The sequence below is a fragment of the Neoarius graeffei genome, chromosome 13 (genome assembly GCF_027579695.1).
Source record: "Neoarius graeffei isolate fNeoGra1 chromosome 13, fNeoGra1.pri, whole genome shotgun sequence".
NCBI lineage: Eukaryota > Metazoa > Chordata > Actinopteri > Siluriformes > Ariidae > Neoarius > Neoarius graeffei.
The window spans coordinates 75,814,500-75,830,072 of record NC_083581.1 but is presented as its reverse complement, the minus strand read 5'-3'; the positions used below and the strand labels follow the sequence as shown (position 1 = coordinate 75,830,072).

The following is a 15,573-nucleotide window of genomic DNA, read 5'->3' as shown; positions in this document are numbered from 1 at the left end:
GACCTGACGAGTTAGTTCGTTGGTAGCAGAACAAAATGTCTGGACACAAATCGGGTTTTCAGAAAAGGAAAGAAAATAAACGGAGGGTCGAAAATACAAAAAAGGAGGCAGAAAATGCAAAACGAGTTTTAAGGTAGGACAAATGGTTACTTTTTAAGGCAGCCCGCCGTGGCTGCAGGCTTTGTTGTGTCATTGAATGGTTACTTTTCTGAGGCAGCCCGCCGTGGCTGCCTGCAGGCTTATTTACTATAGCCTATTTAGTTAAAATAGTTAATATAAAATGTTATAGTTATGTGATGGTTGTCCTGATTTAGACTGGTGTTTTTTTTGGGGGGGGGGGGGGGTTTGCGCGATGTTGCACCCGGGTCCAGATTAGGGCAGAACCGGCCCTGGCTACATTTCAGGTGTAGTTTGTTTTATGTATGTATGTACTTGCATAGATATGTACTTGGTCTTCCAATATGGCGCCTAACAAAATCTCGCGGCGCGGTGACATCATGCGGTAGCCCTCTATAGGGCCTGACTAGCCTTTGGTAACACACTAAATGAATTATCTTTCCTTTTTGGCACTTTTTCTGTTTGTGTAGATGGGAAGACATACTGAGAATCCAAATCGCCAACATTTGAAATAATAATTGTTTTGAATTATTTCTTGTCTTATTTAATGAAGGTTGTAATAGAATTAGCCTACATTTGGCTTAAGCTGGATGAGACAGAGACATAATTTTATAGCCATTTGTTAAACAGCTGACAGGGAATGTAATTAACCGTTCCGGGAACTAAATTTTTTTTGTTCTAACCGGTTCGGGAACGTCTATTTAATGGTGGAACCCAAAACCGGAAACGTTAAAATTCCGTTTCTGTTCGGAATGAACCAATAGGAAAAAAATTCTGGTTCAAAGCCCTGTCTTAAACACGCGAACTCTGTTAAACATACGCATACAGACAGGTGCTTTTATACGCTTCAGCTAAAGACTGGGCCAAAAATGGGAAGCCATGACCTAATGGTTGGAGAAACAGCTTTGGGGCCAAAAGGTTGGCAGCTTGAGTCTCTACACCAGCAGGAATGGTTGAAATGACCTTGAGCAAGGCACCTCACCCCCAAGTGCTTCCCAGGCTGCTCTGGCTATGAAGTATGTCGCTCTGGATAACAACATCTGCTAAATATCTATAATGTAATGTTAACAATACCATTAAGGAGACCGGGTAGACTTTTTGTTTTTCGCCTTGTTGCAAAAGACCAAAAGTGCCTGTTTTCATTTTAACATATCCAACATCCTCTCATCTCATAATACCTCCCGTTCGGCAGCATCATTCAAGTCACATGTAGGTAAATAGCCAACACTCTTTCACATGCTACGGCAATAGTTAGCATGCAATTCCCTCCTATTTTCACGAAATATCTGATGCACTTCAACTCGCATGAAACATCTACAGTTTCCAACACATTAATCCATTCCTCTTTTTTTTCTCCTTTCTTTTTTTTTTTTGTTAAATTTATGTCCTTGTTTGCAAACAGGGCCACTTCATAAATAAAGAGCAAAATCACCACAGCAATTATAAATTATAAACTGGGAAACCATGGCTTAATGGTAAGAAAAGCAGCTTCGGGACCAAAAGGTTGCTGGTTCAATTCCCTGGACCAGCATGAATGGCTGAAGTGCCTTTGAGCAAGGCATCTGACCCCCAACTCCTCCCCAGGCTGCTCTGAGCATGTTGTACGTCACTCTGGATAAGCGCGTCTGCTAAATACCTATAATGTCAATTTCTCCTCCATGGTAGGCAACTTGAGAACAGTTTGAACGAAACCGAAATATACAGGATTATATTCTCTAGTGCCGATCACTTCTAAATTCCAATTGGTTGCCGCCGAACCACATCACAGCGGTTTTCATCACCATAAAGTTACCTGGACTTCAACTTTATTCTGACGCCACATCACGAGACGCTCACACAGAAAACGAATGGCGTCCAGTCGTTTTGGCTACGTTTGGGGTGAATGCAGGGTAAAAATTATGTATTTAAGTGACGTTAACTATCTACTTGTCTAATTTGATCTCAGTCAAACACACACTGATAGATTTTATTTCACGTTAATGAATTCAAAACATTCTCCATTTACACTGACAGAAAGCAAGGGTGCCATGTCAGAAATAGAGGAGGAGGGGGCGGGGCTTCGTGGCAGCGTCAAATAACGTTGGAGGAGTTCGAAACGTGCACATCTGTCAGCTTTCCAGATTCATCCGTTGTCTCTGTGTACTGTCCTGATGTAGTTTTGAGTGATATCTCGTAAAATTGTAATTGTAATTATTACAATGCTGAAAAGTGGGAGGGTCTGTCCTCCCACCTAACCAATCAGATTTGAGTGGCTTAAAACTTAAAGCCACTCATTCCACAAGATGCCTTGTGTGTTTTAGCTCTGTAAGAGCTTTACTCGGATTCATAACGCACCCCCACTTCCGGTCTGTAGATGACGTTGGTCCCCTCCAGGCCGATAGTGCGCAGGTTTAAATGACACCTGGTCCTGAAGACGGAAACCACGTTTGTGATGATAATGTCCAGCGCCACATCGTTGCTCGCTTCCATGAGGCCTCTTTGGACGGAGTGAGCTTTACACATACATGTCACGTTCCGAAGGAGCCTGAGGAAAACAAAGGCAAAAATTTCGTTATATATCTAATACTGGCAATGACAATATAGTCCTCCTGATGCCGAATCCCAAATAGTTCGTAGCTCCTTATTCCGGAGAGGAAGTGCACTTGATGTCTAATAGGTATTCAGCCGCTGTAGTTAAAGATGTCTTTTGAATGTCGACAGATTTAACTCCTAATTAGCTCATTTTCAATCAGCTGTGACACTAAATATAGGATTCAGGTTTCTGATTATGTCGCCCTGGCTGTGGTTCTATCAGTGATTGCTGCTTAGTTATCCTTCGCCCAAACGAAGTTACTTTCACTGATTCAGCTTGGTTCACCCTCCAGTGTCGCTAGCTAGCAAGCTAGATTTGTCATTTATCTGTACATTCAAAATGCACATTTGAATGAAATTTCGTTCTACTGGCTTACGTAAATATAACTGCTGCATTTAATTATTGCACATAATCCAGTAACCAAAAATACCAAATTTACAAGTAAATACTAACAAGAAGACAGAGTCATCTATATCCCCCGTCCTATATACCAACTATATACCAAGTTTCAAGATATTATTTGTCACATTTTTCAAGTTCTGCTGCAGGAAACCGACCCGACCTCTTTACACTGACCTCAGCAGCCCATGGCATAAACCCACCGGATCTTTGGTCCAGGTGAGCTAAAAATTAACATTTCTCACATTTCTTAGTATCAAAAGGCACAAATACATTACTTAATCAACACATATACCAACTTTCAACACCAAACCACTCATAGTTTTCAAGTTCTGCTCCGGAAACAAAACCTACCCCTAAGACTAACCTGAGAGACTGAGTCTGAAATTGTTTCCATGGAAAGATGAAAAATTTTAATTTCCCAAATTTCTTAGTATGAAAAGGCAAATCTACATCACCTTGTTAACATGTATACCGAGTTTCAAATCCATATCATGAATAGTTGTGGATATGCGCTCCGGAAATGAACACTGCTCATAGAAACTAAATCAAAACTTTATGTTAAAATTTGAAAAATACTTTTTTTTCAAAAATCCAAAATAGCAAAAGGCACCAGTTCACATGTTGCTTGATATGTATACAACGTTTCATGAAGATATCTTCAGTAGTTTTAAAGATATGGCCTGGAAATAAAAACATGACCGGACGGACAGACAGACGGACGGAACCCGTTTCTATAATTAAAAAAAAAATAATAATAATAATAATAATAATTTTTTAAAAACCTTAATAAAATAATATTCTATAGAACAAAATATACTAACTGTACTAGATATACTAAATATCTTGCACAATAAAGAATTTACAGGATTTATACATAGGATTGTTTTACTGCCCAGACTAAACAGGACAATTCTGTACAATATCAACCGCAGTGCCTCACCGAAATTAAAAGAATAAACGAGTTAAAAATGATATTTATGCAGAATGTGATCAATCAATCGAGACATATTTGGCGTCTGATGTGTCTTTGCCCAGAAGTTACATTAAGGGAACTAAACATGACCGGATATGCTCATCTCATCTCATTATCTCTAGCCGCTTTATCCTTCTACAGGGTCGCAGGCAAGCTGGAGCCTATCCCAGCTGACTACGGGCGAAAGGCGGGGTACACCCTGGACAAGTCGCCAGGTCATCACAGGGCTGACACATAGACACAGACAACCATTCACACTCACATTCACACCTACGCTCAATTTAGAGTCACCAGTTAACCTAACCTGCATGTCTTTGGACTGTGGGGGAAACCGGAGCACCCGGAGGAAACCCACGCGGACACGGGGAGAACATGCAAACTCCACACAGAAAGGCCCTCGCCGGCCCCGGGGCTCGAACCCAGGACCTTCTTGCTGTGAGGCGACAGCGCTAACCACTACACCACCGTGCCGCCCGACCGGATATGCTGTTATAGGAAAATAAATCAACAACAAGTTGGGTGATGAAGCCCGACATGAAGAAGAACGACTCTTACCACTGCAAAATGTATTTATTGTACATAACAATATGTCCCTGTGTTTTATTCCTCAGCAATACAACAACAACAACAACTTCAGTTCTGTATGTATTAAATCAGGAGTTCTCAACCTTTTCTCCTTTAAGGCCCACCTATTCATTCTTGTAATGAGTCGGGTCGGGGCCCGTTAAAAAAGATCCCCAATTATTTTGGCTCATCTATTCTATTACAATCTAATAATCTATTGTAAAGTGTATTAATGGGATGCAACATCACTCCCTGTTACAGATGGAGCCCAAAACAAACTGTTTGTAATTGTAGGTGTTGTATTTAAAACTGTACGGATGTGCCAGAAGCCAAACCCATGCATTCTCAGCCAAAAGGGATTAATGATCCAAAAGTGGAGTCTGGTCCATTAACACAAGAACTTACTGCCATGTTTGTGTTCAGCAAACAAGCAAGTTATTAAAACCAAGAAGTGGATATAGAAACCACTCAATGGGATTAGATCCTTACACGCTAACAAAGAAGGATTTTTCCTACGAGTTGGAAAATTATCCGTCCGTTGAGTTCCCCGACATCTCAGACTACCAGGTGCTGCAGACATCGTTCTACACAGACGAAAACCTGGAAGAGCCTCGAGGAGAACAACTTTTTACATGTGACCGGGTTAAAGATCCGGGGATCAGGACACTACAAGATAGACGGCGGTAGACGGATCTAAGTGCAGGAAGAGTGTTTATTAGCAGGCGCGATATTTACAAAAACGAAACACAGAGTATTTAAACAGCGGTATAAACATGGCTAGAAAGAAATGTGACAGTGATAATACTTCAAAGTCTCTGTGAAAACAGCGTCCGTATCTGTGCGTGCTGATTGAGCTCAAATCAGGATCAGGTGTTTCCCATAACGACCGGGTCCCTCCCAACAGCGTGCACAACACACTCCGTGAGTGGGCGTGGCTGCTCGAGCTGCACAAAGGCGTGACAGTCAAATGCTCACCTGCTCTGTAACTTTTAGCTCACGTCATGCATTGCCACCAAAATGCCTCATTTTCATCGATAACCCATCGCAAAGCATCGTAAGCTGTAGTGTCACCGTAGCTTAATGAGGCGGATGTGACATTGGATGCAACCCAGCAATTGTATCCTACTACAAGTAAAAATTATCAACTTGAAAATAAAAAATTTTTTGCAGCCCACTAGATGGCGCATTGCAGCCCAAAAATGGGCCGCGGCCCAGTGGTTGAGAAACACTGTATTAAAGAATGACATGTTAGATTTGATATTTTAGCAATGCATAGTTCTTTTAATGCATTCCCAGCCTCTCTCTCTCTCTCTCTCTCTCTCTCTCTCTCTCTCTCAAAGATCGTAACACAAAACTGCAGCTTGTCACGTTACCGAGAAACTGCAAAGCAGTTCCGAACCACAAAGAGACTCCTTAGAAAAACGCTAAAAACAGAAAATGCAAATATGTAAACAAATACATGCTTTGTTTTCATTTCAAATATGTAAACAAACCAGCACCTTCTGACCAATCAGAATCAGGAATTTAGCACCGCGGTGTAACATCCAAATCGTTTCTATTGCTCCGTCACACCTTCAAATTTGCAAATACTCCTCGTGCCTGATTCTGATGTAGTTCGTATTAGGGCTCGACCGACATTCGGAGCAATATTCAGCATTTTTCCGATTATCAGAATCAGGACTTGAACTTGCTTCCTTGCTGATACAAGCATTTTTTGTTATGCATGTGCAGATCTGATGCAACCACAATAAAAATCCCACATTTCTGTCATCTGGCTCAGTTTTCCATGCACAGACTTATTGGATTGCTTGAAATGTAGAAGACGCATAAAGTACAACTAACTAACCAACCAACCAACACTTCTGTAGTCTGTCTCGATGTCCCGCCTGCACTGGTATAAATGTGGACCACGTGTCAAATAAAACCCATCAAACATGATTTTCCGCATTTGTGAGAAATGCGGGAATGAAGCGTCACCTGCGTTTGCTCCTACAGCAAGAGGAAAAGTAAAAACACATCGAGGTTGAACAACAGTTGACAAAAAGCACTCGATCCTATAATTTCACTCACTCGCTCGCTCTCACATACACACCTTGAGATGATGATGACTGCCATCAGTTATACATTTCGCAGTGTTTGTTCAAAATGCTTTATTGTTCTAATAAATTGAGGATATTACATGGTTGCATGAAGATATGAAATTTATCTTTGAGTGGCGAATGTATATATCACAAGTGAGCGAAGCGAACAAGTGAAATATTTTTCAACACGAGAAGATAAACTTCATATCTTTGCACCACTGTGTAATGTTCTTTGTATTATATGGACACATCCACAAAAAAAAAGAAAAAAAAAAAACACACCACACACACACACACACACACACACACACACACAAGTTAATCAAATTTTGAACCGGTTCGCCATTTTGACAATGCGCGGGAAAACACTGTGAGTGACATAATCGGAGTGAAATATCAAGAATTATTATACACACAGGACACTTTTTCAATGGAATAAAAACGTGTTCTATTCCCTTCTAGTGGGTTTCATTCATTTGGTTCGATAACATGAAATATTGTTAGCGTATCGCTTATCCTACGTGTATTACATCACTCTACCCAATGGAGAATGAGTGCTGAATATGGTTTACGATATTGCACAGTTGTCAAGACAACATGCCGTCACATGTCGGAGATGTAAAACTTCCGCGCTAGCGAGTGACTGGGACAATTTTTAAACAAACATAGCTGCCAGGTTTGCTTCGTTAAATACAGAAGATTTTGAGAGAATTTTGAAAGAGAAAGACGTGTTGAACACCCGAAAGGAATGTGTATTAATAATAATAATAATAATAATAATAATAATAATAATAATAATAATAATGGCTTTTTTCGTGGTCTATCAGATATATTCCATTCAGCTACTCGTCTTCGACTTGTTCAGTATCATGCTAGCTGAATGGAATATATCTGATAGACCACGAAAAAAAGCCAGAAAATATTATTTAAATATGTTACTCAGATCCACGATGATGTATTTTGTATGAAAATGCGAGTTTTTCAACACGAGAAGATAAACTTCATATCTTCAAGGTAACGTGTGATTTTCTTTTTATTATATCGACACATTCACAAACAATAAGTACCCAGATGTATCAAAATTCATTGATTTCCTGAGAAATGTGTCATGGTTGCTGTTCTTGATGTCCCGGATGGAGCTCGTATGAAAAATACAAGTGGTGTATTTCACAGTAAAACACTCATTTCCATATGTTCATTGAATGCAAGTGAGTAAGAACTGGATTAGAAATTTTCAAACTAGCAACATCAAAAATTTATGGTAAATTATGAAAAAAAAAAAAAAATTTACACACATAAATGTGTGTTTATGTGTGTGTGTATATACACACAGTACCCTCCACAATTATTGGCACCCCTTGTAAAGATTTGTCAAAAGGGTTGGGGGGAGCCACCTTTTGGTGAAGTCGCTTCATCTCACACTGAAAAAATGAGAAAAATACAACCTTTAATTGAAAAATTTATTCAGAGGAAAACAAATTAGCACCCCTGTAAATGATCGTGAACGCAATGTACCTGAAGCATGTTTCCCGTTTAAATGATACATGTTCGAGTTGATTCGAGTGTGTAAGAACTTTTTACTCTTTACAAGAGGTGCCAATAATTGTGGAGGGCACTGTATATCGGTTGACCCCAAGTTTGTATGAAGTTAGACTCGAGGCTATAAGCGTCACCTGTTAGCTCCATTAAGCTCATGTCCCCAGTATTAAGTGTCCTAAAAGACCAAACTTCAAAATGACCCCAAACATATGTAGCAAATCAGTAAATCAAAAGTTTGTGGACACCTGCGTATCTCACTCTCGTGTGGCTCTTCCCCAAACTCATCTCATCTCATCATCTCTAGCCATCACAGGGCTGACACAGACACAGACAACCATTCACACTCACATTCACACCTACGCTCAATTTAGAGTCACCAGTTAACCTAACCTGCATGTCTTTGGACTGTGGGGGAAACCGGAGCACCCGGAGGAAACCCACGCGGACACGGGGAGAACATGCAAACTCCACACAGAAAGGCCCTCGCCGGCCCCGGGGCTCGAACCCGGACCTTCTTGCTGTGAGGCGACAGCGCTAACCACTACACCACCGTGCCGCCCTCTTCCCCAAACTGTTGCCATAAATTTGGAAGGCCCAAACCTGTTCCAGCATGACAAAGCGACCTCCATGAAGACATGGCTGAGTCGGAGCAGAAGAACTCGAATGTCCTGCGCCGAGCCCTGACCTCAACCTCAACCTCACTGAGCAGAGGACGAACTGGAACACCGACTGCACCCCAAGGCTCCTCACCTGACATCAGTGCCTGATTTGACAGACGCTCTTGTGGATGAACGATCACAAACCCCCACAGCTACGCTCCAAAATCAATGGAAATTTGAGAAGCTTCCCTGAAGACTGGAGATTAGAAAAGGGGACTAAATCTGGAACAGGATGTTGAACAAACAAACACATATGGGTGTTGACGGTGAGGTCCGAACAGCATTCCTTTAAGATGGTTTTGAAGATGCAGGTAGGGTTGCCACCCGTCCCGTAAAATACGGAATCGTCCTTTATTTGGCGATTAAATCTTGTGTCCCGTATTGAACCGATACGGGATGTATCCCGTATTGAACGTACTGAACGTATCCCGTATTGTGTCCCGTATTGAACCAATACACATGTCTGTCTCACACGTATCAACACTAAATCTAACAATAATGAACAAAATAAAACAGGAAATATTCCATTGCGGGATCTACCCAGGACACAAACCCCTCCATTCTGCGTCCCGCTCTGTGCCTGGCTGCCTGCGTCACTGCGTGTGGCGCTGTCACGGTTGGCTAAAGACAGACAACACACACCGGCGCTGCTCAAAACACCCGAGTTTTACAACAGCGCTTTGAAAGACAAAGAGTTACGCAGTGCAGCAAGGAGTAACAAGAAGTACACTTGGAAAAAGAAGTGAGGGAAATCTGTTGACTGTTTAAATCTGGTCTACTCCACAGACAAGAGAAACACAACAGTTCCTGATGAACTCAGGACTGTTGAGGGAAGGAGTAATGTTTTGCACTTTCTTGTTTTCTGCATTCTTGAATAAGCAGACATACATGTTTGTTGTGTTTTGTTCTCTTTTTTCCTCTCTAAGTAAAAATGTCCCCAAGGTTCACAAAGAGAGTCCCGACGCCAAGAACAGTTATGCACTTACATTTACAGTGATATTAAGTTCTCAATATATGGCCATTATTAAAAAATGTTCTGTTTCCGGTCCACCGGCCGGGTGAGTGCTGTTTGTGCGGTTGAAATTTTTTTTTAACGCCGGTTTTTCGACATTTTTTTCGGGTTCGTAAATCTAAAATTGAACTTGACATTTACGCATTCCGCGCAGGATATAGAATCAAATCAGCTCTGCGCATGCGCCATGTGGTAGGGGTCGACCGATAATCGGCCTGGCCGATATATCGGGCCGATATTCTGCATTTTTAGGGTTATCGGTATCGGCCATAATTTCCACCGATATGCCGATAACATGCCTTTTTGCAGCCATTTCGTTCCTAACGCGACTGTCACTGCACGTCCTTTCCTGCACTCGCCTCTCTGAGTTCAAGAACACGGTCCCGTCCACCACAACATCTGATTTGTTTGGCACAAGAGATATAGCCAATCAACACGCGTAGCTAAACGCTGTGAACTGTTTCAAGGCGGCCGTACAGGCACTCGGGCAGAAGCGGCACAAGGGATACAGCCAATCAACACGCGTAGCTAAACGCTGTGAACTGTTTCAAGGCGGCCGTACGGGCACTCGGGCAGAAGCAGATCCCACTTCAAGGTAAGGACACGCTGCTTTTGCCGCAATAAGTCACAAACACACAAGTTGCAAAAGCACATCATCATTATATGTTTACATTCTTCATCTACTACTCGTTAAAATTGTCCATTTGCATCTGTGTAGCCAGGCAAACTTAGCTTACGGAAGGAAGCACTTGAATTAGCCTACAACCAACTAGTCTCGCTGAAACTACATGTAATGTTGTCCATAGTAAGCAGTCCCCAGCATAACGTAGGCTGCAGTCATTTTTAAATTCCCATCTGGAAACGTTGTGAATGTGTCAGTAGTTCTACTCGAACAGTAGAATGACAGCCATACAGAGAGGTGGTCAAGGGAAGACGAAATAAAACGTAGTGTTTGTGTTCTGTAGGCTAGCGCAAGCCTACTGGCTATTTGTTATGGTGATGAGTGACTTCATGACGTTACTCGTGCTCAAAAAGCGCATTGCACTTGTATATGTTAGGTAACTTTATAAAGCGCTATTTGAACATTTAAACAAGCCAGGTGTGATATGGTGCTAGCAGGCTGTGTAATACTGTAGGGAGTTTGTCAGGACGCTTGTTGTGGGCTCAGTAATTAATCGTGTCGTGGATGCACACTTGCTTGGATAAACAGTAATGAACGAAATACATCAATTAAACTCTTGACTTAAATTTTCTTATGCTACTTCACATTGCGCTGTAATGAACTCCACTAGTATTTATAATTCTTGCGCAAGTGATTCTCCTCGCTAACGCTTCTGATTCGGAAAGCGATATACTCTTAAAGGAGCAGAGCTGCGGCAATTTATACAAAAAACAGAAACCGCCTCAGTGGACAACATGCAGAGCAACTGTGCTTCCTTCACTACAATATAATCCTCCTAAATCGTGAATATTAGGCTTGGGCATTAAAAGCATTAGAATGTAGATGGTTACTTGTTAAGTTGTTACATAATAAGGAGTGATAGCCTACTTTATTTTTGATTTTACTTTTTAAAAATTGCTGCAGGCAGCTCCCTACACTTGATTTGTTATTTAAAGGTCCCATGGCATGACATTTTCACTTTCTGAGGTTTTTTAACGTTAAAATGAGTTCCTCTGACCTTCTTAAGTCACCCCAGTGGCTAGAAATGTCATAATGTGTAAACCAAACTATGCCCACCCTTTGTCAACATTTGAGAATGGCGCGTCAAAATGGCGCGTTGGTAGGCTCTTCCCTTTACTACGTCAGCAAGGGAGATGATCCCCACGCCCCCCCTCTGGATTCCCACCCACTGTATGGATTGCCCGCCCAGCTCAAAAGTTGCCACCGTAGATACGTCACTTCAATTTTGTAGTGAGGAGACCATAGAGGACACAACAACATGGCATGGCACTGTACATGGATGTGACAACACAGAAAGGAGTCTGTTTTTACTGCCGACGGGAGAGCCCCTGAAGACGCAGTGGCTTAATTTTATTTACTCCAATAATACGCCGTCGAGTCTACCTAAGACGGTGTATGTTTGTCGGAAGCATTTTCCTGAGGAATGTTTCCACAACTTGGGACAGTACAGGGCAGGTTTTGCACATCAACTGTCACTGAAGCCTGGGTCCGTACCAAGCATCCCTGCCGCATCAGCCACAAACACCGAACAAGTAAGTGTACAACTGTTAAGTATTTTTGCCGTGTTTTAAAATCGGTGCGTTAGCCTAGCAATGGCTACATTAGCTGTGCAGCTAACCGCTTCCTGCAGTTAGTCAGGTACTCTGCGCTACAAAACTAAAGAACATGCAGCATGCTCTGTTAAACTGAGTTTAGTCTGGAAATTGACTGTAACTTATGAGCTTATGTTTGACTATTGCTCCGCAATGCATGTCTTCTGTTGGATAAGCGATATGTTGCTGTAGTTGCTGCTTCTATCCTCTTTGGTTATGGAGTGCGTGTTCAAGCCTAGGGTATTATACGTTCGTAAACTACCACTCCGAACACTCTCACTCATGCCCGCAGCTTGGTCAAGCCCCTCCCCCCATGGCCTGCCCCCACCCTCTACCCTTCCCCACCTCCATGCTTCTCATTAGCAAAACGACGCACTGGGAAAAGCGCTGAAATGGGGCTTTCTCCCAGGAGGCTATATCTACGTGCCGAGGGTTCATTTCGAGAAAGGCTGCGGATATAACATCCAGAAACCTCCACGAGCCCGTTTAAAGCATCAACAAACCACCATGTCATGGGACCTTTAAAAACTACTTGAAGTTGGTAATTCTTACTTAGTTCTTAGTGTAAAAGAATCCAGAGTGTATTTTCATTTATTTTCCACTGAAAATGGTGAGCTGTAATATAGTAGGGAGTGATTTTTTTTTTTTATTGGTGAATATTTTATTATTATTTTATTTCTCATTTTATTCTAACTAATGTTTGACTTTATTGTACAAATGCTGCTGGCATCTCCCTGCACAAAATTTCATGTTCAACTTTACAATTAAACATACATTTCATGGATATGAAGGTCTGTGTCAGTGTGTGCTATGTTTAATTTCATGTGAATTATAATGTTTACATTTATCGGTTGCACATATCGGTTATCGGCATCCCAATTCCATAATAATCGGTATCGGTCTCGGCCCTGAAAAAAACATATCGGTCGATCCCTACCATGCGGCACAAAAAAATGGCAGCCACCATGAAGGAAGGAGATCCGGAGTTTTCAAACATTTGCTTAAGTGTGAAATCGCAAAATGGTATTCTAGCGAACAACAAAATAGTAAAGATTCAGAAAAACAAATCATTCAGTGATCATTTTAATAGTGTAATTTCATCCGAACTAGGCCGATTTAGAACTACAAAAAGTCCGTGTGTCGGACCGTCACAAACCGTTACTGGAAAATCCGTTTGATCTTGATCCATCCGAGACGTTACAAACAGCTTTTGAGTTTTGTTATGCGAAATTCATTACCTACTTTGTTAATGACCCTGACAGATCTGTAGGAGAACCTAATAGATCTATTCAAAATGAGAACGGAACTGAACTGAACAAAAAAATGCGTTTACGGAACTAATGCAGGTTGGCTGGACAGAATTAAAAACTGTGTCTGTAGCAAATAAAAAGAACGAATTACAAAAAAAAAAAAAATCCCTCCCGCCCTACTGATTTTTTTTTGCTCACCCTGTGGACAGGAAACGGATTTTTTTTTAAGGATGGCCTATTTAGATTATATTTTAAAAGTTCATTGTTGCCCACTTGTACATTATACATTTTTACAGCATTGGCAATAAAGCATTTCAAGCTTTAAGTATGAGTAATTGCTTTCTTGATCACTTCTTTACTAAAAACACCTACAAAATAAAACATACCCCTGCTGCGGGCACCCCACCACCCCATGGGAGTCGTGCCCGGGGTGGTCATGGCCCCAAGGAGCCGTGGTGGGCGTCCCTTATTCTCATTTCTGAATGGTGGCAACCCTAGATGCAGGTGATGCTGAGCTGATGGATGACAGTCGGAGTGACACTCAGGAGATAAACAGAAGTTAGCATGATGGCTAATCTGAGTGATGGCTAATCTGAGTGATGCTAACCGGACCTGCAGTATTTTTAGGAAGCTGTAACATTAATAAGGTTGTGCACAAGACTCCTTTTGTATCCGTGTTAATATGTTAATGTCATGAAACCAGACTTGTCCCTCAACATACTGATTTTTTTTTTTTAGCTTTTAAGAGCTTTAACACAACCTCCTTGTGCGTTCTTTCCTTGCTATTAATTTAATCTTCATTACATATCTTACTAGCGACCAAAATGAAGAAAATAAACCCGTGTAAGGAATCCGGTTTCTATTAACGCGTTATTAATTAATATCGCCTCACTCACTTCACCACATTATTACTGTACAAACCACACAAGCTAGCAAGCTAAATAATTAAACAACTTACTTAAAGCAGAGCTGTTTTTGTTTTCTTTTTTTTTTTAGAAGTAATTCTACGCAGTGGAAATGCTGTCTGTAAAAAAATATATAGCTCTCTGTGTCAAGAAACGAATAAAACAGCTAAACTACGCTCCTTAAACACAAAACTAAACAAAGGCTTCACCGTGCTGCTTCTTACATAGCAACACACAAGCGGCCATTGGTGTACGTGACGTCACTTCCTGTCGTGATGGCGGATGCTGAAGTTCGCTCGCGCCGCGCGGTGGATTCGGAGGAGAATCAGAACCAGAATCGTAATGGTCATGTTTACTGGCCAAGTTTATTGACACACACACACAGGGAATTGGGTTCTGGCAGTTGGTGTCTCTTTATGATTTGATGTATGCATTATTAAAACGACATTGTACAAGAATGACACAATAACATAATAATAATAACACAATACAATACAATACAGGGCGGCACGGTGGTGTAGTGGTTAGCGCTGTCGCCTCACAGCAAGAAGGTCCGGGTTCGAGCCCTGTGGCCGGCGAGGGCCCTTCTGTGCGGAGTTTGCATGTTCTCCCCATGTCCGCATGGGTTTCCTCCGGGTGCTCCGGTTTCCCCCACAGTCCAAAGACATGCAGGTTAGGTTAACTGGTGACTCTAAATTGAGCGTAGGTGTGAATGTGAGTGTGAATGGTTGTCTGTGTCTATGTGTCAGCCCTGTGATGACCTGGTGACTTGTCCAGGGTGTACCCCGCCTTTCGCCCATAGTCAGCTGGGATAGGATCCAGCTTGCCTGTGACCCTGTAGAACAGGATAAAGCAGCTAGAGACATAGGCGGTCTTTCCATTGGGCAAAGTCGGGCAATTGCCCTGAGCCTCGTCCAATCAGGGGTCTCGTCGTCGTCGCGTTACGGTATTCCTGTTTTCCTGCATGCTATACATCATCATTTACTATGTAATAATTCATTGTGATTATACATATTTTCCACTCGACATGAACCACATTGCTACGAAAATAATAAAAGCAATAAAGCATGATTCACGTGTAATCCTACAGCTAGATTCACGATTTCTAAGTGGCAGTGAGAAAAGGAAGAGGAAAAAGGATAGCGAACAGTTTGTTGAAAAGCTACCGAAATTAACAACCTTCTTCCACACAAGTTCTTCCACTACCCATGAGACTGATAGATGG

At 41.7% G+C, this 15,573-nt stretch overlaps 1 protein-coding gene across 1 annotated transcript in view; it reads right to left on the bottom strand.

Annotated features, from left to right (window-relative positions):
• Positions 1–14,592, bottom strand: part of tbpl1 (TBP-like 1) — a 40,046-nt gene extending 25,454 nt beyond the window's left edge. The window contains exons 1-2 of the mRNA XM_060938525.1: positions 14,402–14,592; positions 2,452–2,641 (exon numbers count right to left, since the gene is read on the bottom strand). Of these exons, the coding sequence (XP_060794508.1) occupies positions 2,452–2,619 (168 nt within the window). The 5' untranslated portion in view covers positions 2,620–2,641; positions 14,402–14,592. The remainder of the gene's footprint in view (positions 1–2,451; positions 2,642–14,401) is intronic.
• Positions 14,593–15,573: the final 981 nt, after the last annotated feature.